The sequence below is a fragment of the Alligator mississippiensis genome, chromosome 1 (genome assembly GCF_030867095.1).
Source record: "Alligator mississippiensis isolate rAllMis1 chromosome 1, rAllMis1, whole genome shotgun sequence".
Lineage (NCBI taxonomy): Eukaryota > Metazoa > Chordata > Crocodylia > Alligatoridae > Alligator > Alligator mississippiensis.
In genome coordinates this window covers 14,210,655-14,236,496 of record NC_081824.1, presented here as the reverse complement: position 1 = coordinate 14,236,496, position 25,842 = coordinate 14,210,655, and the positions used below count along the sequence as shown (strand labels likewise).

The window sequence follows — 25,842 nt, the reverse complement described above, 5'->3', positions numbered from 1 at the left end:
GGGACCTTCCAGTTTGGATTTTTGGTTTTGGTTACAAAACACACGTTTGTCAAAACTGAAACTTTTTATAGGAACGTACCAGCTTCAGGAGAGGTTTCCTAGATCCAAATGCAGCCCAGAGACAAACCCGCAGTAGGATAGCCAGTAGCCAGTCAATAGGGCATTCACCTGGGGTTTGGGTCAGGAGACACAGGTTCCCATCCCTTCTCTGCTGGATTTAACCTGGTAATTTGAGCCTCTGTTTCTCCCAGTTCAGGTGAATGTCCTACCTACTGGGTTACTGGCTATTCAGATCATCTAGAAGAAGTGGGGTAGCAAAAAAAAAAACTCAGTCTCTGATTCATCTCAAAGAAGGAAACCTTTTTTAATTGAATTTTTTTTCACAGGACAGGACAACAGCTTCCTGTCCCACTCTCTCAATAGGTATGCCCTCCGCTGGACACAATCATTTTAACATAGACACAAGCAGAGCTGAGGGTTGGACTAGATGACCTCTCAAGGTCCATGCCAGCCCTATTTCTCTACAACTAGCAGAAGCCTGGCAGTACTTTTGCTTTCATCACAGGTAGCTGAGTGAAGTTTGTTTTCAGCAAGTTATGGCTGAACAGGCATCTATAGATAATTCCAGTACCTCCATGTTGGGTACAGACATACTAGCAGACCCCCAGGCTCACTACTGGGATGTTTCTCAATCCATTTGACATGAAAGCAAACACGAATGCCTCTAAAGAGTGGCAAAGACAAACCCGCCGGGCAGCTGTTTGAGCTCAGGTGTGAAACCACCTCCAAGTTTCACTGTCTCTCAGCCTGGGGGTGGCAGCAGCATTTCCCGAGAATGGTCCCATCTTCTACCCCTGACGCCTGCTGCAGGGCCTTTTCTCGTCTGCCTTTGCTAAAGGCTTTCTGCTGCACACACTCTGATGGTCATGCAGGTTTTCACTGGGGTTTTCTCAGCAGCATCTTGTGGGTTTGTACAATATTGGTGCCTTCAGCTCTTCCCTTCCTCTTGTTGTGCAGCTTCACTGGAGCCGTTGGTCCAAGGTTAGCTCTAGGAAGAAAGAGATCGTCACACCAGATCAAGTGCACTGCTCCTTGTGTCTAGTATCCTGTCTTTAAGAGGGGGCAGCAGGAAGGCGGGAGCTGCGACTTCGGTGTGAAGACACAGAAAAATTCACCCCGTGGGAAAATATTCTTCTGAATGCCTAGACACTAAAGACGGACTTAAGTCCAAATGCTTAAGGTTTGACAACTTGGCCAATTCACTGTAAAGCTTTCACCATCCAGACTTTAGATCTGTGTGACCCATCCCACTTTGAATCCTATATTAAATGCTTAAATGCACAAGACATATGTCTCTTTGTGCATCAGGTCCAGCTTTGATGACTCAAGCTGTGTTTATACCTGAGATGAAGTGGATGACTTTGCTACTTTGTTATGCAACAGAAAAAAATTGTTGCAAGCAAACTGTTGTGTGTAAACTCATCACCAGGGATTTTCCCGTTCAATCTACAGGAATTGATTTACATAAGACATCCTCATTTTATTAATATTAATATAAGCCCTATGACTTATAAAGAACTAAAGGCTGATTTATGAAGATGGATTAAACGATGTGGAGAATTCTGCAGCCTTCACATTCCCTCATGCTACTTGACCTTCAGGAGTGGCATTGAAAGCATAAAGAGGAGGTATGCAAAAGTGCCGTAACTGCAGCTTGGATAAGCAAAAGCTGAGATGATAATCGGGGATCCAGGTTTTCTGTTTGCAACAAAAAAACACAGTAAAACCTGGTTTTTCTCCTTTAAAGGAGAAAAACACAGGTTAAGAAGGTTTTCCCTTGCAGGCTGGCAGAGTTTCTGCTCAGCAGCAGCAGGAGGCATAACTTTGCACCGCTGCCCCGCTGCAGGTATGTGGGCAGCGGGTGCCTCACCATGGCAGCGCTGGGCTCATGGCAGCAATACCAAGCTTCCCCACCCGGCCCTGCTCTGCCTTGCTGTGCTGGGTCCTTCCCACTGGGCTGTGGAGGCCCCAGGGAGGACACCAGGGTGGGGAGTCCCAGACTGCAGCAGCAGCCTGCACATGCCCACCTCCCGCACCTGCAATGGGCTCTGCCCCGGCCGTGCTACCCATGAAGGAGAGGAGCCGCAGCAGCCACCACCTGCTGCAGATGGCAGGCAGGCTTTGGGTGCTGCTTCAGGGAGCAGGGGGCTGCAGACCTGGGTCCCTGGCCACATAACCCTGGCAGCTGGAAGCCCCCTCTGGGCTAGAGGCCTGGGGAGCTGTGGGTGGGGAGTGAGGGGCAATGGCAGTAGCAAGGCACGGGCGTAGCAGGGCTGCTCAGTGCCACTGTGCCCTGGTGAGTGAAGGGGCCAGGGAGAGCTCTGGTTTTCCATGATAAAAAAAACCAAAATCAAATGCCAAAATGTATAGGTATTCAGAATTAATTTTGCTATAGTGATTGAGGCACTGGGAAGCTTCTGTATTGCTTTAAAATTGTAAATATATCTATAAAACATTATGTTAAGCTGATACCTATATACATATACATACATACACACACACACACACATACATATATACACACACATATATATATATACACATATATATATATACACACACACACACACATATATGTACACACACACACATACATATATACACATATATATATATATACACACACACACACACATATATATACACACACACACATACATATATATATATATATATATATATATACACACACACACACACACACACACACAAAGAGAGAGAGAGGCATTTCATTTTAATTGCATATTTGGGCTTTTTTAAATCAGAGAATTTGTGATTTTTAAACACAGAAAACCAGGACCCCTGATGATAACCACTGCAACATGGCAGTAGTAAAGTAGGTTTGGGCTGGACAGAGTGTGCACAAACAGTGGCAAAATAAGATGCAGAATAGAGATGATTGAATTGGTTTTAATTGAGAAACTCTCATGAGGACCCACATTTTTTGGCAGAAGCAGACCCATTTCAATGAAACACTTGTATCTGTGCTCCAGCACAGGATTTCTACCCAGACCAGAGAGAGGGGGAGAGAGACTTATGCTAGAATAGCAAGCAGCCCAGTGGTCAAACACTCACCTAAGCTGAGGGAAATCTAAGTTCAAAGCCCTTCTCTTCCTGTAGCAGCATTATTTATTGAGCAGACATAAATTACACGGTGCTCTTCCCCACCCCAAATAGCTGAACTGGGAAGAGCAGGACTTTGCACCTGAAACATTCATATCCTGAGTGCTCTGATCTTGAGACTAGTTACTATTCTAGGATCTCTCTCAACTTATCCTGTTGAAAGCGTTTCACTTTGCATAAAGTAAAATTCATTGGAATAGGCCTTGGTTGCTCACATAAGTACACCAATCGCCACTCTATAGCTATTTTATAAAAGAAGAACATTGAAAGCACCTGGGTCTTCAACAGTTTTCTTTACTGGTATATCACCCAGTATTTTCTAGGTTGGGAAACCAATTTCCCACCCAGCTAATCTCCCAAAGGAAGTCATGAATGTCTCTTCAGGCATGAGACAATGTCCTGTAGAACATAAGCTGCTCCGATAGAAAGATAAACTACGACTATTAGGATGTCTAGGCGTATGAAAATAGGGTAACTGCCTACAGTGTTTTCTCTTTCCCTAATTAACACCCTGGGGCAATTTCACCAAAGCGTATCTTATGGCAGCTTTATGTTAACCTTGTTTGAATCTAAACTTCATTCACACAGCAGGAAACATCTCAGTCTCCAGAGAAAAACAAAAACCAAGCCTAGCTAATCTCTTCCATTTTGTAGTGTTATGTTTACCCTGGGTACATCTGATTTTGATACAGGATTTACTACATGAACTTGAAGAAGGAGCCTTCCAAGCCATCATCAAGGCTCATACACTGATTTCTCTCACACTCTCTTTAATCCCAGGTAATCAATTATGTATATGGGCTATATGCAGCATCTAACTAATGGTTCTAAAATGGTGAAGAATATTCGGAAAATTATATCAATTTGTTACTGCAATTTCCAAAATAAGCACCTAATGTAACGTATTACAAAACATTTAAGAAACTATGGAAAAGGCAGACAATCCTATAAAAGTCTCATAACTGAGGATCTGAAAGTGTGCAATTTGAAATTTTAAGATTAATGGTTTTAGCTGTGTTGGTCTAAAAGCATAGGCAGACAAAACTCTTGGGGTAAAAACGATATCTTTTATTAGACCAACTAAATAGTAGCAAAAAAAATTCTTTCTTTGCAAGCTATTGGGCCCAAACGCCTTTCCTCAGCCATGGGAAAACAGAAAAATTGTAAAGGTCCCCCCCAGGTAGAAATGCAAGTTCACCTGGGGGAAGTTTTCATAGATTTACAGATTGTAAGGGGCTGCAAAGGACCTTGGAAGATCATCGATCGGGTCCAGCCTCCTGCACTAGGCAGGAAAGATAACTGGGAGTCAGATGACCGCAGCAAAGTGACTGTCTAGTCTCCTCTTAAAGATTTCCAGGGTAGGTGATTGCACCACTTAAAATTCAAAGATTTTACAATCTTTGAATTCTCCTATGGATGAGGAAGGGAGCTTGGGCCTGAAAGCTTGCAAAGAAAGAACTTGTTTTGCTAATATTTAGCTGGTCTAATGAAAGATATTCCTTCTACCCCAAGAATTTTGTCTGATTTGAAATTTGGGCTTCCTGTTGCTGCAGAAGTTCATTTAATGTATGGTACCTAGAACAACCTGAAATATTTCCCTTTTTTATCATCATTAATCAAGATATTTGCAGTTGTGGTAGAATTCCCTATTCTAAAGATGGTGGACACAAATTCCATTTGCAATATCATTGTATACACAATAGGGCTGTGCAAAGCTTCAGTCCTTGATTCGATTCAGCAGAGATTTGGCCTGATTCGGTGGCCTATCTCTGAATCCGAATCGAATCAGAGGATCCTTTAATCTTGCCAAATCGAATCAGAACCCTCCAAATCGATTCAGAAAGACTTGAAGATTCAGACACAGACACAGCTTTAAATGTTTTTTCTATGTACCTCTAGGTAACAGGGGCTTATGAATGCTCTGATGCTGGGGCGCATGGAGTGTCCCACAGAAGTTCGGGGGGCTCCTGAGCGCACTCAGCAGCAGACCCGGAAGTGGACCAGAAGCACATCTGGTCCACTTCTGGGTCTGCCGGGGAGTGCCCTAGCTCGGTGACTGGTGCCTCCCGGGTCTAGGGGGGGGCACCTGGGGTCCCCCCCCCCACAGCTGATCACCAAACCGGGGGGGGAATGTTGGTGGGGGGGGGGCAGCATGGTCCCCAGTGGATCTGGAAGTGGACCACTCTTGTGGGATGCTCCATCTGCCCCAACATTGCAGTGTTCATGAGCCGTGCTGGTACCTTGAGGTATGTAGAAAAAACTTTTAAAGCTGTGTCTATGGCTGAGTCGCTGATTCTCTAAATCAGCATCGACTCTTCAGATTCGGCCAAATCAAATCAGGGACAGTTATCCAAATCAACTAATTGAATCGCTGTCCCTGATTTGGGCCGAATCTGAATCCGAATCGAATGGGTTTGCAAAGAGGGCCCTATAATACACAATACTATAAGTATTTTCGCTAAGGCAAAAAAAAACACATGGGGGTGGAAGGGAGCTAGTGCATTTAAAAATATATATTGTATGTACATCTATTAAAATGATTAAATTGGTGGAAATAAGTACAACGTGACCCATGACTATCAGACAACTCTCTGCAGCCATCCACATGGGACTGTAAACAGGATCCACTATCTCAGGAGGAAAATTTTCCAGCATGGCATGAAGGTAGTTGAATCAAAACTGACTGGCCAACCAACACACTGGTGAGAAGAAGGGCAGTGACTTCCAAGTATGGATGCTTCAGCAGAACTGCTTGGGCAGCAGCACCACTCCCAGGGAATTATTAACTGAATCACATTAATTGGCTCTAGCTACTGTGAAATAGCAAGAAGAAAATGGGAGCCCCCAATGCAAGCAGAGTAAAAACCTTTAGACCTCTCTACCTGAGCAAGTCAGAAGTTTAAAAAGGCAAGAGCCTGAAAATGCTAACACAGCAATATCAACTTATCAACATAGTGACTTCGTTGAACCTATGTTCCCAGGAAAGAATATGTGAATTTCCCACCACCCCAACAAAATCTCTCAATTGAGGATGAAACCAGATTTTGAGACCTTGGCATTTCTGACGGGACAGAAATATCATGGATTTTTTTTCCCCAGTTTCTAAATACATCACCACAAATTCCCTTCTCTCCTGCAGACATAAATAGCATCCAGTGTTGAGAGTGGAGCACTGAGGTAGGTGTACATCTCATAAAACCTCTTCATTTATGGGACAACACATTCCATATTAGAAATAAATTCCCATATGGTTTCTTTTGTGAAGCCTGCATACAACACCTAATAGTAGCCTGACCTGAGGAAACCAAACACAGATAACTGACAGGGTCAATGTCCAAAAGTAGCTCAAAGAACCTAACAACAACGATAATATTATTATTATTATGATTATTATTATTATAGTAAGAGTGATCATTTCATCATGTGAATATTTTCAGTTACATGCCTCAAGGAAAATGTTTAACATTGTTATAGAAAGCACTCGGAGTCCCTGACAAATCACTTCATAGGGTAATCTTTAACCAAACACCCAATATTGATCAGTGCCAAAATGCCATAAGAACAGGCTCAAGGTATGCATTGCCACCAATCAAATAAACAACTGCATGGATATATTTTATATTTATCAAGTCATAAAAGTGGCATCTAAAATAGAAACCAAAACACCACCTCTTCTACACACTCATGCTTTAGCCATGTTTGCACCAATGAAGCAACTTTGATAGTAGTAACAGAATAAGGGTCATTAGTGTGTCTGGAGGATAGCCTCATTTTGGAACAACCCAAGATGTGTTGGCTCCAAAATCTACAAGTCTATTGCTTGAGCTAAAGGAGTTTTAGTTAACAGACCTGATATGTTGCAAGTTTTAAGCTAGCCAGGAAATACAGCAGTGTGTCACAAAGAAATGGTTTTGAACCTTTGAAATAGTTTGCTGGAGAACTGCTTTGAGGGCTACTGATGATATCTTCTCACCCCCATCACAACTAGGGATGCCAACAATCAGTAAATTTACAAACAGTAAAAAAAATAAAATCAGGCTGAAATGGCTGTCAGTAAAGTCCTTAAAAAACAAAACAAAACTTCAGCTGTTAGTAAAAACACTAAGCAGCCACAGCTTGATTGAAATACAGATAGATGGAGCACAACAGCACTACATGGTTTCTGGGCAAGAGCACAGCACCCTGCAAGAAGAGTTGTCTCAGCTATATGCTGCTGCTGCAGTGTCCCAGGCTACCTACAATATTCTGAGTTACAGATAGGACCCCCACATCTATGCTGGAACAGGGGGAGCAGAGCCAGCAAAGGCAACGCTGGGGGTTGGGCTGCGGAGGCAGCATAGTGCAGGGTGCTGTTGGGGGCATCAAGGTGAATAGCCTCTAGCAGGGTGGGGGGCTGCAGGGAACCAGCACAGTGTAAAATCATCACTGTAGTCACACAGGTTTGCCAACCCAAGAAAAAAATTTATGGCAAACTTTCGACTGAAGCAATAAAAAAAATTTTTTTTTTTGCTATGGTTGATGTTAATCCCCTAAATTTTAACCCTGCCCTTCTAACTGAGGCCTGGCAGCAGGACAGAGCCTGGCAGAAGAGTTATATTTACCTAATGTAAAACATACATCAGCAAAAGCGTGTGTCATTAAAAAAAGTTTTGTCGTCAGTAAAACACTCATAGATTGTCAGTAAAAAAAAAAGTCTTGATTGACAACCCTGACCACAATAACAACCCTGCCCACCCTTTACAAGATTGTGATAGTCCCATCCCAGTGTTCAAGAGCATGGCAAAATGTTTTGTACATTGAGTAACAGAAAAGACAGCCACAGTTCGAAAGCGCTAAGCATGAAAGGCCAGTTTCTACCACTGTGGCTCAAAATGGGTACAGCACCTTATTCTGAGATTTCTCTCCTGGGGTAATCGGAAGTGCTGTCACCTTCATCCTAACAAAGGCTGCATTGCAATAGATACACCCAGTAGATACAGCCCTAGATATTTAGGGCTCCCCATAGAGACAAGATTCACATAGAATAAAGCCATTCATCTTCCAGGCTGATCAAGCTATTACTAATGCACAACACCCAGTGTTTTAAAGGAGGATTGGCTTCCTGTTCATACCAGGGTACTCTTCCAGGTGCTGATTGTCCTCTATGGAGCAGTAACCAGTCATGATCCATAAATACAAGAGATTTCCATAGTTTACCACAGATTGCTCACACCTCCCAGGACATACACTGTCTGGCATGCCACAAGAGCTCACTTTCGGTACAAGATCCTCCTCCCTTGGTGACTGTGGTCAGGTGGATTAAGGAGAGGCAGAGATTTTATGCCTGACTGCTACTGTACCCCTGGGCAATCTTAGACAAGTCCATTTGCCCTCTCAGTGCCGTATTTCCCTGATCTGTAAAATGAAGGTTCATTATACTCACTTCTCCTTTGTGAAATACTTTGAGATCTTCAGATGAAAAAAAATGTACAAGAGAAAGGTATTATTATTTACCCAGGGATGTCTTTACAGTGACCTTCTTTTCCTATCTGTATGGATAGGAGAGCCACTACGAAACTGTAGATCACGCCATTACAGCTGAGAAAGAATTCATTACCTTTGTTATACTGCATTTCCGTTTTGTTGAGACGCATCTCATTCTCAGGGCTTCTCTTGTCTAGAGAATAAGAAAAATAAGAAATAAGAAAACCCTTTGAAAAGTTAATCCATTAAAGCTTATTCATGAAATAACAGATGAATGTCAAAGTGACTCCATACCTTCCTGTCTAGAAGGGTCCCAAACAGCAAGATGAAGAATCCCTAGGAAATTATCAACAGCAAGAGGGTTACCAAATAATTGAATTTCAGACTCTTTCTTAAAACTGTTTTTAGAAAGCTACTTCAGTTACAGATACACAAAACTTCACTGTTTTCCCACTTAGATTTTATAAACTAGTATTTAGGCAGCAAAATAACCCCCCAAAAGCTAAGAAAGCTTTACATTCAGAGGGAAATAATATGAACTGGCACTGTTCCTGTGCATCTACACTGACTAATTCCAGAAGAGGTGCTGGCTATCTGATCTTTAAATCTAGCACCCATGATACAACATTACTGCAGTTAACAAGCACCTATCATAATATGCAAGTTTAAAATGACTGCATGCACCTTTTCATATTCTTCAACTGCCTTTTTACTAAGAAAATGGTTAGATTTCTCCATTCAACTCCACAGGGTTTGTCAGTGGGCTATGGGAGATGGAAATCTGTCGCAGGCTGTTATACGACTGCAAGTTGCAAGCCATCTGCTCTGTGCAAATTTTATATTGTTGATCTGTCCATCCTTAATCTCTCTCTCTCTTCCCCCAACAATGCTGAGATGCTCTCTGCAAAATGCTGTGCTTACCTGGAGCGCATTGAGCAATGCAAATGTAACATGGAATCCCAGCGAGTCGTATCTAACAATGGTGGCTAATCCAAACCCCCATGTCAGTCCTAACACAGGTGTCAGAAGTGCAACATTTTTGCCTGTTCGGGTGACACTGCTCAGATCTTGCGACCTTGTACCTTCCCTAATGGCGAATCTTCCAGTCTTCACCACAACCACCACCACTACAATCAGATTCACAACAATAATCATGAGGGCAGGTATAACAAAGGCAAGAAGGGCTTTAGTATCATGCCAGTTGAGCCAACAGGCACCATCCCGAATGTAGCCTTTCCTTGGTTCAGTAATGGCAACAGTGAGAACACATATGATCAAAGGACACCCATATCCAATAGAGAACGCTGCAGCCATGAATGCAGATTTCTTCATCTTCCGAAAAATTATTAACAATCCATGAAGAATCAGAAGGCCCAGAGCGAGCATCCAAAAAAACAGGGAGAGGTAGGAAAGGTGAACAAAAAACGTGGCAGCTACACAGGTGGCATAGTCTTTGACTTTATCATATGTAACCGCAGCCAGAATAAACAGAACATTTGCAATCAGAAGCGATGCAGCTATATTCACAAGGCAAATATGGCGCATTTTGGCTATGGTTGTGTTTGTAACATGGTGCCAGACCACAGCTTCAATGGTAAGACACAGGAGCAAACTGAAGATAGAGATGCCCAAACCTACAAATGTAATATAATCCAGAACAGTATTTCTTATTGTGTTGGGTGACATAAGAATGGAAAAGGACTTGAATGTGTGGTGACGATGCTTGCAGATACAAACGGTACTATTCATGTCATCAGTCTTCAGTTTGCAAGCGGCTTCATCCCACCTCCTCTCAGTTGAATGCCACCCAACGCAGCGAGCCATAACGTTATTTGATTTATTGAACTTTTCAAAAGTGAGTGAAATCTGCTGCAGTTCCTCTGGCAGGGCTACTGATAAAATCATTCCATTCACAAGAACATCGTTCAACTGACTGGCTTTCATAATGGCCCCCAGCGTGGGGAAAGCAACACTGACGGCATGGGAAGGGGTGGATATCTTCAGCAGTTCTTCTTGTGGAATGAACACGCTCCCAGCAATAGCGCTGTTTGAATTATTAAACCTCATGGAGAAGTCAAACCTCTGCCCTGGGGTTTTTCTATTTATGGTGGAACCCTTGGTAGACATGAAGTGTTCTGGTATACTCTCTGATCCACTTTTTATAAGCAGTTTCCCAGCAAATAAATTCACTGAATCCAGTAATATGGAACCGGCAGTTTTGTCCCTTATGAAAGCCCAGTTTGAAATTATGGAAGCGTTGAGAACGTGGTTGGCTATTTTGCTGTAACTCTGCAACACAGAAAATAGGTTCAATTATTCTTCATGATGAAAGCACCATCTGTACTTTGCCAAGTTCGAAGACCCATTTACTTGAATGAAATAGTGACACATACATTTCCCTGTACTTTTATGGTTTTGGAAGACCATTATACACATTCATTCCTAATGCCCTTGTTTAGGAAAAAGAACAGACTATTGTGTCATTAGAGTTATTTTAGGGAATAATGCACAATGATAGTGCTACTGGTCTAATAAAACAATATTCTCTAGCACCTAATTCAATCCTGAACATCATAAAAATGATTGAAAGTGCCTGCTCTGGTGCAGGTAGTTTGATACATTGCAATTACATTCTTCTTCTTCCAAAGCACCAAAAAAGAAGTAGACTTGATAAGGGTGGAGATAGGAGGGAGGTTGTTTGCTATAAAGGGAACATGTGACCTGAGGTTCTCCAACTCTCAGACTAATTCTCAGCCCGCCCTCTGCCCCCAAAATAGGGAGTCATATAAGGGAGTTGTCATTCCACCCTAACGTGGCCCTCTCGTGGTCCGGAGCATCCTGTAATGGAGAGAACGCTGTAGTGGGAGTTTAGTCTACTCCTCACTCAGCTTCTGGTCTATTCGGTGACACCGGGCAAGTCAATTCTCCATCCCACTGTAAAGGTCTCCCCTTTATTTGCACAGAGTATCTTTGATCTTGGGTGGAGGCTGAGTGCCACTTCAATAGACAACTCGGGGGGGCATTTCTGAGACTAGCCTGCTCTGACCTATCCCCAAATGCCACCTCCTTCGTATTCTGCTCCCCCACTTCAACACTTTTGGCCTCAAGAGGCTGCATGCAACTGGTGGGTTCATTTTTAAATGAAGTAGGTTTACCTCCCTGAAGCCTTTCAGCTGGAGGAAAAGATTCTCACCTTGTATACAGATTCATAAACCTCAAAGGCCCCTCTGGGGTCATCTAAGTCCAAGAGCCTACATGAATGCAGGATGTCTTATTCCTAAATCATTCCAGGCCATGCTTATCCAGCCTCTTCTTGAAAGCCTTTAGTAAGGGGCAATCCACAAAGTCCCTGGGCAGCTTGTTGCATTGTCCTCCTAGTCTGATAGTACAGACGTTTTCCCTGAAATTTCCATTCAATTTGCTTTGCAGCAGCTTGAACCCTTTGCTGTGCCCTTACCTTCTGTAGCAAGGGGAAAGAGTTGTTTTTCGCTCTTTTCATGGCAGCCTTCTTAAGGAACACATTATGTGGTAATCTTGGGCAGCTCCTGGAGCTCTTAACACCTGGTTTGTCCACACATTGACACCTGACACTGGTTTTAAGCATTTGTTAGGTGGCTCAGAGTGACGCCACTCCAGGGCAGGATTTTCTCTGATCCGCGTTACCCAGCTCATGTTACACGAAGGTGGGGCCACTCAAGGCTACACTTCAGTCTAAACACCACACCCACTCCCTTTCCCCTACTGGCCTGCATTGGGCCTCCCTATCACCCCACCCGATCCCTACTTACTGTCCTCCTCCCCCCCCCCCCCGCTCACCCACTAACTTGTTGCTGAAGGTGGCCAGTAGCAGCAGTGGTCAACCCTTGCCTGCCTGCTCCTCTGGCACAGACAGTGCAGGCAGCTTCAAGTCACAGAGTAGGGGGTAAGGGGAGCTCCAGGGGCCAGGAGGGGAGGTACCAGGGGGGCCCCAGGTGGCAGGGAGAGAGCCTAGATGGGGGGGGTGAGATTCTTACCTTTCATAGTAGCTAGGGTCAGGAGAGACTTGAACAGATCATCTAGCCTGACCCCCTGGCACAGGCAGGAATGAATGCTGGGTTCACAAGACCCCAGACAGGTGATCGTCCAACCCTCTCTTGAATTTGCCCAAGGTAGGGGCGGGGACCACTTCCCTGGAAAGTTGGTGGCCACCCTAACTGTAAAATATTGCCTTCTGATCTCTAACCTAAACCTATTCTTCATCAGCTTATGACCATTGTTCCTCGTCACCCCAGGTGGTGCTGGGGAGAAAAGGGCTCTGCTTATTTGCTGTTGATCTCCCCTGAGGAGTTTGTACATGGCCACCAGGTCCCCCCTCAGCCTCCTCTTGCTGAGGCTGAACAGGTTCAGGTCCCTCAGTCTCTCCTCATAGGGCCTGTCCTGCTGCCCTCTCACCAAGCGGGTGGCCCTCCTCTGAACCCTCTCCAGGCTGGCCACATCCCTTTTGAAGTGTGGTGCCCAGTACTAGACACAGTACTCCAACTGCGGCCTGACCAAAGTCGCATAGAGGGGGAGTATCACTTCTCTGTACCGGCTTGAGAGGCATCTTTGGATGCATCTCTTTCAGTCCTTCAGGCCCCTGCTAGCCTGAACGTGTGACTGCTCTAAACTTAAGCTAGCACTAGCACCCATCAACACGTGTGTGTCTCATAGCACAAGGTATAGCAAGGCCCTAATATTTGAAAACAGCTACCATGTTCCTTCTTAATCTCCTTTTCTCCAAACTAAGCATACCTTGTTTTCTTCACCTTTCTTCATGTGACCTATTAGCCTGACCCCTTTATTATCATTTTTGCTTACCTCTGGATCCCCTCTCCAGCTTTTTCTATGTCCTTCCTAAAAAGTGGAACTTAGGATATTACACAATAAGCCAGGTGAGTCCTAGCCAGCATCTAGTAGCCTAGTACCATCATGCTGCCGGTCTTGTTCTTGTTAATGCAGCCGAAAAGTGCACGTTTTTTGTTGTGGCGGTATCATATTGCTGTACTGCCTAGCCCAGGGGTGACCAACTTGCACCAAGGGCAGGCTTTGTGTGTGGTTCAATGACAGACTGAGGAGGGAACAGGGAACACAGTGGCAGATTGGGCAGGGAGGAGTAAACAGAGCTACAGACCGGGTAGGGGAAGGGGATCAGACTGGCACCTGGCGGTGGTACAAAGTTTACTTTGTGCTATGCCAGCCAAAAAAGTTGGCCCCAATTCAGTATTTGTGCATTAGTTTTTTCTTCCTTGCGTGCAGTACACTACACCTGTCTTTGCTGAATTACATTTTGTTGTCTATAGTCCAGTTCTCCAACTTGTCAAGATCCTTTTAAATTCTACTCCTACCCTCCAAAGTGCCTGCAACCCCATGAGAATGCTGCATCACTTTTGCAGCAAATGAACTGTAATTGTAATTTCTCTCTGAGAAGCATTTGAAGGAAGCTGGCAGCTAGAATCCCTTCTATCTGGTGGTGTATCCAAAAGATACAGTTATGACACTCGTTATGACTGGTGATGCACACTTTGACTTCTTAAGCCTATAAAGATATACCTGCATTTTTGCTCTGTTCACATCCTCGGATAGCTTCAGGGAAATGTTCTTTAGCAGCATCACTATGTTCACAATGTTTCCCGGAATGGCTGGGGAGGAGAGGATATCTGGGACTATGCATGAAAAGTCAGCCAGGCAGCTCCTGTTTCTATGTGCGGTAGCACTCTGAAGTTTTATCTCAAATCCAGGCTTCATATTTATTACGTTTTCTCTCCCTCCAACGTGACCTCCGGCAATATTGACAGATCCGTCTACAGAGATCCTCTAGGGAAAAAGTATAATGCAAGTATAATTGCAGTATAAATCATAAAAGTAGAATTAGACGAGTTCATAGATTTCGTAGACATTAGGGTTGGAAGAGACCTCGGAAGATCATCGAGTCCAGACCCCCGCCCCAGGGGCAGGAAATCAACTGGGGTCATAGGATCCCAGCAAGATAGACATCCAAATGTCTCTTGAAGGCGTTCAAGGTTCAAGGCTGAACTCCTCAATGAGTTCTTTGCCTCAGTTGTGGAGAGGCAGCAGCAAGGCACCAGACTTCCATGCGTAGACCCTGAGATGGTGCAGAGTCACTTGGAAGAACTGGATGCTTTTAAGTTGGCAGGCCCGGATGAGCTCCATCTGAGGGTGCTGAAGGCACTGGCCGACGTCATTGCAGAGCCACTGGCGGGAATATTTGAACGCTCGTGGCACACGGGCCAAGTCCCAGACAACTGGAAAAGGGCCAATGTGGTCCCCATTTTCAAGAAGGGGAGGAAGGAGGACCCGGGCAACTATAGACCAGTCAGTCTCACCTCCATCCTTGGCAAAGTCTTTGAAAAAATTATCAAGGCTCACATTTGCGAGAGCCCAGCAGGACAAATTATGCGGAGGGGAAACCAGCACAGGTTCGTGGCGGGCAGATCGTGCCTGACCAATCTTGTCTCTTTCTATGACCAGGTTATGAAACGCCTGGACACAGGAGGAGGGGTGGATGTCGTATACTTAGACTTCAGGAAGGCCTTCGATACGGTATCCCACCCCATACTGGTGAACAAGTTAAGAGGCTGTGACTTGGATGACTACACAGTCCGGTGGGTGGCAAATTGGCTAGAGGGTCACACCCAGAGAGTTGTAGTGGATGGGTCGGTTTCAACCTGGAAGGGTGTGGGCAGTGGGGTCCCGCAGGGCTCGGTCCTTGGACCGATACTCTTTAATGTCTTCATCAGTGACTTGGACGAGGGAGTCAAATGTACTCTGTCCAAGTTTGCAGATGACACAAAGCTATGGGGAGAAGTGGACACGCCGGAGGGCAGGGAACAGCTGCAGGCAGACCTGGACAGGTTGGACAAGTGGGCAGAAAACAACAGGATGCAGTTCAACAAGGAGAAATGCAAAGTGCTGCACCTAGGGAGGAAAAATGTCCAGCACACCTACAGCCTAGGGAATGACCTGCTGGGTGGCACGGAAGTGGAAAGGGATCTTGGAGTCCTAGCGGACTCCAAGATGAACATGAGTCGGCAGTGGGACGAAGCCATCAGAAAAGCTAATGGCATTTTATCGTGCATCAGCAGATGCATGACGAATACGTCCAAGGAGGTGATACTTCCCCTCTATCGGGCGCTGGTCAGACCGCAGTTGGAGTACTGCGTGCAATTCTGGGAGCCGCACTTCAAGAGGGATGCGGATAACCTGGAGAGGGTCCAGAGAAGGGCCACTCGTATGGTTAAGGGCTTGCAGACCAAGTCCTATGAGGAGAGACTAGAGAAACTGGACCTTTTCAGCCTCCGCAAGAGAAGTTTGAGAGGCGACCTTGTGGCTGCCTATAAGTTCATCGCGGGGGCACAGAAGGGAATTGGTGAGGTTTTATTCACCAAGGCGCCCCCGGGGGTTACAAGAAATAATGGCCACAAGCTAGCAGAGAGCAGATTTAGATTGGACATTAGGAAGAACTTCTTTACGGTTAGAGTGGCCAAGGTCTGGAACGGGCTCCCAGGGGAGGTGGTGCTCTCCCCTACCCTGGGGGTCTTCAAGAGAAGGTTGGATAGGCATCTAGCTGGGGTCATCTAGACCCAGCACTCTTTCCTGCCTATGCAGGGGGTCGGACTCGATGATCTATTGAGGTCCCTTCCGACCCTAACATCTATGTATCTATGAAAAAAGGTAGGTGCTTGAATTACCTCTGGTGGCAGTCTATTCCAGACCTTGGGGGCTCGGACAGTAAAGAAGTTCTTCCTTATGTCCAGCCTGAAACGGTCATGGAGAAGTTTGTGACCGTTTGACCTTGTCATCCCTTGGGGCGCTCTGGTGAACAGACGTTCCCCCAGATCCTGGTGAGCACCCCTGATAAACTTATAGGTGGCCATCAGATCACCCCTGAGCCTGTGCTTTTCCAGGCTGAAGAGTCCCATGGCTCTCAGCCTCTCTTCATAAGGTCTGTTTTCCTGACCTCTGATCATGCGCGTGGCTCTTCTCTGGACTCTCTCAAGCTTCTCCACATCCTGTTTGAATTGTGGAGCCCAAAACTGGACGTAGTACTCCAGCTGTGGCCTCACCAGGGCCAAGTACAACAGGAGAATGACGTCCCTGGATTTGCTAGAGAAGCATCTATGGATGCAAGCCAGCATTTTGCTTGCTTTACTAGCCGCAGCATCACATTGAAGTTGGTCACATGGGGTTCAATGCTAGTGCTATACTGAGGATGGGTTGCAGGTTGATGGACTTTTGGGGTGTCTTAAACATGATTAGACACAAAACCAAAAACTGAGTGCTCTGGTGTAGCTTATTAGATTGCTAAGAGTTTACGCTAACTGCTGAATAGGTGCCTGAGTTTAATAATAATTATAATTATTATTATTATTATTATTATTTATAAGTTGATATTTTGGATACTGGGGAGAGTTAGTGTTTTGGAGACAGGGGAGAGTTAAAGTAATTAATATTGTCATTATAATAACTAGTGCACACAGGAAACCAGTGCCTCCTAAACGAACATGTTTTCTTGGGGTCACCCATTGTCGGCTGCAGAGTCCACAGTCTGGAAAGGAGCTAAGGGACTGAACCCAGAGAGTGCTGGTGTATGGGTCTGTATGGTCTTGGTGGGAGGTGGCCAGTGGCATCCCACAGGGTTTGGTTCTTGGCCCATGCTGTTCAATATCTTTATCAAAATTTAGATGAAGATGTGGAAAGCATGCTGGCCAAGTTTGTGGACAAAACTAAGTTATAGGGAAAAGCAGTAATGCTAGGGGATAAGATAATGATCCAAGTAGACCTGGACAAGCTGGAAAGTGGGGCAGAACAGAACCGGAATGCAGTTCAATATGGATAAATGCAGAGTGCTTCATCTGGGAAGAAGTAAGCAGTGACATGAATATAGGTTAAAAGGAGTTGTCCTAGCCAGCACAATGGCTGAAAGGGACCTCGGGGTTATGGCTGATCACAGCATGAACATGAGCCGCCAGTGCGATACTGTAGTCAGAGCTAATAGCATACCGGGATGCATTAGTCGATGCGTCGTGAGCAGAGCAGGCCTAAGGAAGTGATACTTCCCCTCTACTCGGTGTTGGTGATACCCCAGCTAGAGTACAGTACTGTGTCCAGGTCTAGGCGCCACACTTCAAAAAAGACATGGAGAATCTTGCAAGGGTCCAGAGAAGGGCCACAAGAATGATTAAGGACCTGGAGGACAAATCTTATGAGAAAAGACTAAGGGATTTGGGACTGTTCAGCCTGGGGAAGAGAAGACTGAGAAGACTTTCCAGAGAGCCCCTGTGTAGACAAGCCATTAGATTGTAAGCCCCTTTGGATGGGGACTGTTTTTCTGTTCTATTATTTCACAGCTGATCTACAGGATCCTGATCTATGACTGGGGCTCCCAGGGGACATTGCAATATCCGTAAGAAGGGGGAAAAGAGAAGAAACATGAAAGGATATCAAATATTTGGATACAGTGCTCAGAGAGCAAAGGCTTATTAGTGGCATAGCCCTCCACCATTCCCCTTCGGTCAAGACTCAAGAAAGACAACGAAACAGAAAAAGGGATCCCCAGATGCAGGAAGAATAAAATTAACAACTGTAGGTGGACCGTGGAGAAAGGAAAGTCACCTGGGATCTGTAATAGGATCAGAAAGAAACAGTGACTGCTGCCATGGGGGGGGGGGAGGGGGGGTTCGGAGATTACTTTAGAATTCATATGGCCCCTTGATATGTTTTAAGATCTGTTTGGGTGGTGGGTGGGTGGGTAGGATATATAGGAGTTGAACAATAGGAATTGAAAGAGGTAGCCATGTTAGTCTGAAGGTAGAAAGCAGGACAGGGTACTGTAGCAGGCAAATTGAGTAATGCTAAGTCTTTTTAGCCATAGTCGAGGCCTCCCCAGAACTAAGCACCAAAATTGAGCACCGTGCCTTCTGTGGCTCTGGGACATGTGACTGGTGTGCTGGGCGAGCAAGGAGCAACCATTTCCATGTAAGGTATGCTTGTCACAGTGCCAGGTGATTAGACAATTTCAGATGAAAAAGTCATAAAAGTAATGGTCAAACAAAGGAACATGTGTGTGTAGCACGCTGTGACCCTGGGAGAACAGGGCTGCAGCTGCTGGGTCCCTGCTCGAACAGCAGGGAGCCAGAAGCTAAGATCTCACACACTCAGTGGAGGACCCGAGGCCTGGTACCCCCGAAGGTCGCTGCTGTAATGTCTAAGGAGCCACCTGTCAGGTCGTATTATGGGGAAGAAACCTGTAATCTTGACTAGGGGTTACTATTAAAGTTCACTTGATACCACATTGCACTAGTTGTCATGTCAATCCTTGGGTGGCTCTGGCAAAAAGAAATCCTATTGGTAACAGGTACCACCATAGAGATGCACTGGATAAGAGGCAGCAGCCTACTTTGTCAGATGCTGTGAAATTGCAGTTATAGGCCATTCTGTGGGAGGAGAATTTTGCTTGGTCTCTTGGAAATAAGAGGTTGGTGCAACATATATAGGAGCAGAATATGCCTCTAAGGCTACAAGAAGTTTGAATTATCAAAAATAAAAGTGTCCTGGTTGGCTTTGAAGCTAAAATCACTCATTCTGTTGCATGAGTTTTGGAAAGAGAAGTCTAGACAAGGGTCTCTTGAGAGCAGTTGTAAGCCAGTAGCAGAGCGGAAGGGTGGCAGGTACATTACCTCAAAGAGTGACTGGACATCCAGGTTTGCGCAGGAATCTGTGGTTTTCTGCCACTTTCCATCCCGGCACATAAAGAGCCTCTCCCCGCGGAAGAGACGACCGCATGGTTCAGAGCAAATGGCACCACTAACTCCACAGTCACTGGTACATACCCCTAGAAAACAACAGGCAAAGACTGATGGCTACAGAGGCCTGGCAGGATACCTTGATCCATATGGTAAAGTCATGAGTTTGCCCCAGTGCCCAATAACTCCTGTTTGACTTCCATTGAACACCTTGACAAACTTGTTAGATGGTTCTCATAAGCTCCGTGCTTATTTTGGTGTAGGTTTGATATTTGGGAAGGGTTAAGAAGGGGCATAATTATTACACTGTACCTGCTTGACTTTGGTTCTTTGTTTCCTTATTGATAACCTGAAAAACAGTTAGGAAGAGGGGAAAATTTAAGTTGAAATAAAAATATCAAGAAAAGCCTCCTGATAGTGAGTTGAGTTGCTTGAGATGGTGGAAGAGATTTCCCAGGGAAGTAGGGGAAGGCTCACCACTGTAGGACACTCTGAATGCAAACCAACCAGTGCATTTGGAGAAGCAGCCCTTCCTTGACCAAGTTATGGAGCTAATGGTCCACCAGACCTTGCTCACTGGTCTTTCCCTCCCCTCCCCCACTCCCACTTTGTACATGCTGAATTTCAACGCTATCTTATTTTAAGCCCACTTGTTGTATGACACTATTGCAGCTCTAGTAGGTATCTCTTCTCTCCAGGATAACAGCCAACACACCATTGCAGGGCCAGCAGAGGAAAAAGAGGATGATGGAGCCAATCTATCTTGGAGATGCAGCTCGCAGACCTCACTCCTGAAAGCACAGCCATGAGGCAGAGGAAACTTATAGCAGTGTTGTTGCTGACTGCCTATCAAGGGAGAACACCACCACAGTAATCCTGGAAAAGATGTCTTGTGTGTTGGCCAGCTGTCTTTTCCATTTCTGCCCCTCTCCAACCTCCACTCCCCTCCAACCACTTTGCTCTTTGAGCAAAGAGCCCCCTTCCCATTTCCCCAAACCAGGAGAAGAGGAAACTTAACCAGTCTCCAGAGCCAAGTAAGGGCTTCAATAATCTGGCCCTTTGCACACTGTCTCCAAACCTGCTCTTGCTTTGGGATAGTGGACTGAATCCAGAAAATGTCCAGAGCTATCTGATGGTATGAAAACTTATTGAAGAATACAGTTCATATTTCCACTAGCGCTACAGCGGGCCTGAAAAAAATTCTCTTACCTCCCCCAACTTCAGAGAGACCACACAGATCATAGTCACTTGTATACAGCTCTTCCTTGAGGTCTTTCTTACAAACTTCCTCAGCATTGGTGCCTGGCACAGCTATGCTGGAGAATATAACAAAGCTCTGGGACATAAAGGTCTGGCAAGGGGATAACTAGTTTTTTAGGGCCCCAAAATAGTAATGCTGTTTCATGCTTGAGATGAGTTCTCCATACCCAAATCCTTTCCCAGCCAAAGTGATCAGCCTGATATGTGGTGGTGTGTCAGAGGAGACAACTATTTAGTTTTCAACAATTCCAAATGTAAAAATACAACAGTAAATCTCTATATATTTTCCTTACTGAGTTTTTATTAGGAACCTGGGTCCTGACCTTGCAGATTTCTCCACCTTCTTGGAGGCCCCGTGAAGTCAGAGAGGCCAAGAAGATGCAGAGCACTTGCTTGCCTAGAAATGGGGCCTTGATGTCTCCAGTTATAGCATTTCCTGTTAGTTAACTCACCCCTGAATTAATCTGAAGTTCAGCTGGAAGGAACTGAAGAGCTAAGAGAAGAACCAGGCAATGGAATGGCATCAGCCCTGCTGGCATCGTCGTTCATTTACTGCTTTCCCCTAGACGAAAACATTTAAAATCCAATATTAACATCATTAGTTCAAATCATGTCTTTAGCTACTACTGAAAATGGGTGCCTACACCAGTTCTGGGGTTTTTCTTTTACCATTCTCAGTTGTTACTAGACAAATTATTTGAAAACTATTTATTAGCAACTTTCTAAGGACATATTGCCTGAAAAAAGTGTTTTTTCCTTAAAATTTGGTCAACACTGAAAAAGCTATCTGATTAATAATCTCCTGGTAATTACATGGTGCGGTGTATATGGAGACATGTCATCAGTTAGGGCCCTCAGGCCTGATACAGCCCAAGCGCTTTCTCCATGATATTTGTTTGCCATTGTCCCTGGGTATCTCTGATGAGGAGTGTCTCTGTGTGGAATGAATATAAAAGTAAAGTCCCTTGAACTTAACAAAATCTTGTTAATGCAACATGGTGAAGAGGATTCACACTCCATAATTAATGCTAATAAACATCATGACTTCGGGAGTCAGGAAATCTGGGCTCCAATAGAGAACAGGCCTGGCCTTCAGTGACATGATGCAATTATATTTGAGAAACAAGCTTAGACTGAAGCAAGATCGATATCTCTGACAAAGCTTTGCACCATCTGATGGCATTCAGTCCTTGTGTCTCCTTCTCAAAGCCTACTGGCCCTTAGTAAAAGCACGGTTGCCTCAGATGTAAGTATGTTGCAAGTAGATGTGCTGGCGGGGGAAAATCCAGCAGAGCCCTAAAATGGGAAAATAATGAATTGCATAAAACCAGATGGTTCACCAATAGCATAATCATATCCAAAGTCAGGTCCAAGAGCAGAAGCAATGGGAGCTGGAGCTTTCCAAGATACTACAACTTGTATTACCAACTGTCTGAAGCAGATTAAACCATGTGCCAGAAAATTAACTCAGTGAAATAATGAGCTAAAAATTAGGGCTGTGCGAAATTTCACCAGCCATTTCATTTTGACACTGTTTCGACTCATTTCAAGATTGAAACAGCAAAATTGAAATGAAACAAAGAGCTTTGTGATAGCCTCGAAACAAAATGAGGCTATTCAAAATGTTTCAAAAGTTGAAATGTTTCGACCATAGCACTGGGGATGGAAGTCAGTCCAGCTGAGCTGATTCCCATCCCTGGTGCTAGATTGGGCAGGGGGCGGGAAGTCAGCCCAGCTGGGCTGACTTCCTGCCCCCGGCTGGATCTAGCGCCGGGGATGGGGAAATCAGCCCAGCTGGGCTGAATACTCACACCCCGCCCGATCCAACACCGGGGATGGGGAAATCAGCCCAGCTGGGCTAGCTTCCCTTCCCTGGCAGATCTAGCGAAACGTCAAAACAGAGTCAAAATAGCCTGACTGTTTCAACGAAGCAAAATGGAACAGCTGTTTTGAATCAAAATGAAATTCGATACGAAATGCTGTTCCGTTGAAACCTCGAAACTCAAGGTGAAATGGAACAGTGCCGTTTCACACAGCCCTACTAAACATCCAACACAGGAAGTCAATGCAAAGGAACAACCTGCAATGTCAGTTATGTTTAAAGGAAAGACCCATATGGCAGATGCAAGCCACATTTCAAGGAGCTGCTCTGAAATTATATTGTAAGGTCATATAATAATAGATTACAAGATCTATGGATCAAAGTGTGAAAGAGTAAGGATGGATACTAACTGGACTGAGAGCCTGAATTTTGGGGCCAATTCCCTACTTCCTCCCACCTGTACAGAAGATTCATTCTAAGTATGAATTTTAATAAAGTGCTTCAAAGCTTAGTTAACTAAAGGAGAAGATCTTCCTGCCTTAAAGCTAATGGATGCCTTTCATATGGAAAGAATATGACTAAAAACAGAAAGGGCAGAACAGAGGAGGGCTCTGTATGAACAATATTGCTGAAGAGTGAAACTGCTATTCTGTTCAGCCCAAACTTGCACAAAAATATGTGGGGTTTGGGCAATGAATTGTAATTATTTCCTTACAGGGGCCTACAGATTGCTTTCTTTTGCATAAACTTTTCCCTGTGTACCCTCAGCCTTAAAAATGACTATGAAAGAAAACACCCTTTACATTTATTTTGCTTCATCATTTTTTTAATTGCACAGTTCATGTTTAATCGCTGAGGTAACTCCACCTAGGGCTGCTATCTGTAGGTGTGTGAAATTTGAGAGGGAGTACAAATTCAGACTATGCTCTGTCTGCACCTGAAGAGCTCTGACCAATTTCATTTGCGTTACTTGAGTCATGGTGGAAACTATTCAAATACTTAGTGCTGTAGGAACATGTCGAAATTCTTCTGTGCCAACACATGTTTACAAAAACAAGCAACATGGCAACATATCACAGCCCTTTAAGGTAAAGAGCAAACACCCACATTTTAGTTTAGTACATGCATGCTCATACATAATATAACATTTTAATTGAAAATGATCTAATCCTATTACGTGACAAATAAGCCATATTGTAAGCCGAAAGTCCCATTCTTTCCTACATAAAGGAATGAAAACAATATTAACTTGGCATTTCCTTTAGATTCTTCAAAGGAAAGAGACAGTTTTGCCTGACACAGAAGAAACTGGGGACACTACTCCTTAGATTAAATTCACAGGTGATGAAGAGCGTCTATGCAAGGACTGTATAGCAGGATAGGGAGCAGTGGTGAAGTGTAGGGGGTGCGCGTGCACCTCCTGAAAGCACTGGTGCACCCCCTGATAGTCAGCGTTCCCAGGCAGGGGGGACAGGCAAGAGCACTGGTGCCCCCCCGAGAGCACTGACCGGGGAGTGGGGTGCCAGAAGTGATCCCCGTGGTTCTCCCGTAGCCAATCGCACTCATCCAGAAGTGACAGCGGTGCACCCGGAAATGCCAGTGGTGCGTTTCTGCCACTTGCGGGTTGGTGGGATCAGCCGTGGGGGGATCCACCCCTCAGTCACTGACAGGCTGCTGGGGGGGACAAGTGCCCCCCCTCCTCCGACTCAGGAGGTACCAGTTGCCCATGACAGGGAAGGTTTATTTTACCCCAGGAAAAATTTCAACTGGTAGTTCTTGATTTTTTGGGGCAAATTTTTCAATTTAGAAATTCCACTGCAGTGTCTCTTGACATGCCTCAGGCTCTCCTTCTCCTGCAGCGGTCTCTTATTTATATTATTATAATCTTATCAGTAAGGCCTGGTGAGTAACTACTCTCAGCGCAAAATATTGCAACTTGAGGATCCAGCCTGGAAATGGGAGAATCGTGGTATTCCAGCCTTGAGAGGGGCGAAGGCCTGAGGCCTATCATCAGAAGCAGTTCCACTAAGAGAGGGGAGTCATGTAACAGATATCTCTGAACCACCACATTGCCACAGAACACTGCAAGGACTGAAGTAGAACATTGCCTATAAAACCTTGACTCTGTACTATTTTAATGGTAAAATCAGAGACAGGCCCGTGTTCATCAAGGTATGAAAAGTAAGAAGCCCCTGCTATAAGCATGTCATACGACCAGCTACAAAAATAAATCCACATTCCAACTGCATTTGCTCCAAGTTGCAATCCCATGTCACATGACAAGTCCCTCTCTTTAAAAGAAAGTTAATGCAAAAATGTATGTATCATCTATACTATGCATCATTATTCAGCATTTTTAGGGCCTGACAGGGCCATTAAGATAAAAGTTAAATTAAAAAATCCCCAAAAGTGCAGGTGTTGCTTGTAAAGCAGCTATAACATGTTTGCACGGTGCAACCTCAGCTGAAGTCTCAATAACTAGTAAATAGAAATTAAAGACCTGTGGCAAGAGCTTTAACTTTAAATGGGTTAAACGCTGAACTGTTGAATTTTTCGGCAATGTCAGTTTTGGATTGAACACAGATATGAATTTTAAGGAAGGTCGTTTATTGAATCTCTTCCTTTTCTACAGAAGCATATAAAATTCTGACATGGGGGCGGGGAGGAGGGAACAGAAGCTATTTACAATCAAGGTAAAAAAAAATTAAAGAACAAACAGTTGTTTTGACATGTTTTGGGTACGTCAGGAAATTCAGAACCATCTTCCAGCATGTTAATGGGTTTGATCTTCAGTTGGATGTGATCTGGATACACAGCACAAATAATTAATCTTGCATGATCTTCTAAGATATTAAATTATTTTCAGGATGGTTTGAATTTTTCCTCTACAAAGGTGATTGTGGAGACTGAGCAATTAACTGTGAAAAATATCAATAATTGCCTATATATTTAGCTATTATAATTTTAGCTCATTTCCAAGGAAATCACCCAGCCTGCGGCTCCAGGGAGTTATATTAATCATTTTCAAGTGTTATGCGAAAGGGTTAATTGGAGGTCATACTCACTGTTTCTGAAGCCAGAGCCGTGCAGTACGTAGTGATGATAACAGGGGATTCTCCAATGTCACAGCTAGGTTCCCAGCCATTCATCTATTGCCATCTTTTGCTCTAGCCCCGTCTGTTACTGATTTCCCTTGGTATTGCTCCTGCTGCTGATTCAGTGCTTTCCAAAAGGAAACACCTTAGGCAGAACCCATGTGTTTCCTGTTGGACTAGTACAACACGGGGATTTTAGGATGACACAACATTTGATAGTATCAGATGGCATATAATT

The 25,842-nt window shown here is 44.6% G+C and overlaps 1 protein-coding gene across 2 annotated transcripts; it reads right to left on the bottom strand.

Moving 5' to 3' along the window:
• Nucleotides 1-339: 339 nt before the first annotated feature.
• ADGRF4 (adhesion G protein-coupled receptor F4) lies at nt 340-25,736 on the bottom strand. Of its 2 annotated transcripts, XM_006265334.4 has the most exons (9): nt 25,575-25,736; nt 21,140-21,249; nt 19,740-19,776; nt 19,362-19,516; nt 14,215-14,478; nt 9,568-10,935; nt 8,941-8,982; nt 8,780-8,839; nt 340-1,048 (listed from the first exon to the last, which is right to left on the bottom strand). In XM_006265334.4, exons 2-9 carry the CDS (start codon nt 21,224-21,226, stop codon nt 1,043-1,045), a joined length of 2,019 nt encoding a protein of 672 aa, XP_006265396.2. In that variant the 5' UTR covers nt 21,227-21,249; nt 25,575-25,736; the 3' UTR covers nt 340-1,042. The 2 variants fall into 2 exon arrangements, with proteins under 2 accessions (XP_006265396.2, XP_059585013.1); XM_059729030.1 differs by lacking the exon at nt 14,215-14,478.
• Nucleotides 25,737-25,842: the final 106 nt, after the last annotated feature.

Excerpts from the sequence above, each read along its gene's own strand:
- ADGRF4 (XM_006265334.4), bottom strand. The coding sequence starts at position 21,226 with ATGCCAGCAGGGCTGATGCCATTCCATTGCCTGGTTCTTCTCTTAGCT. Across the intron at positions 19,517-19,739 it reads AAAGAACCAAAGTCAAGCAG|GGGTATGTACCAGTGACTGT; the intron begins GTACAGTGTAAT and ends GTTGTTTTCTAG. Across the intron at positions 8,840-8,940 it reads GGACCCTTCTAGACAGGAAG|ACAAGAGAAGCCCTGAGAAT; the intron begins GTATGGAGTCAC and ends CTTATTCTCTAG.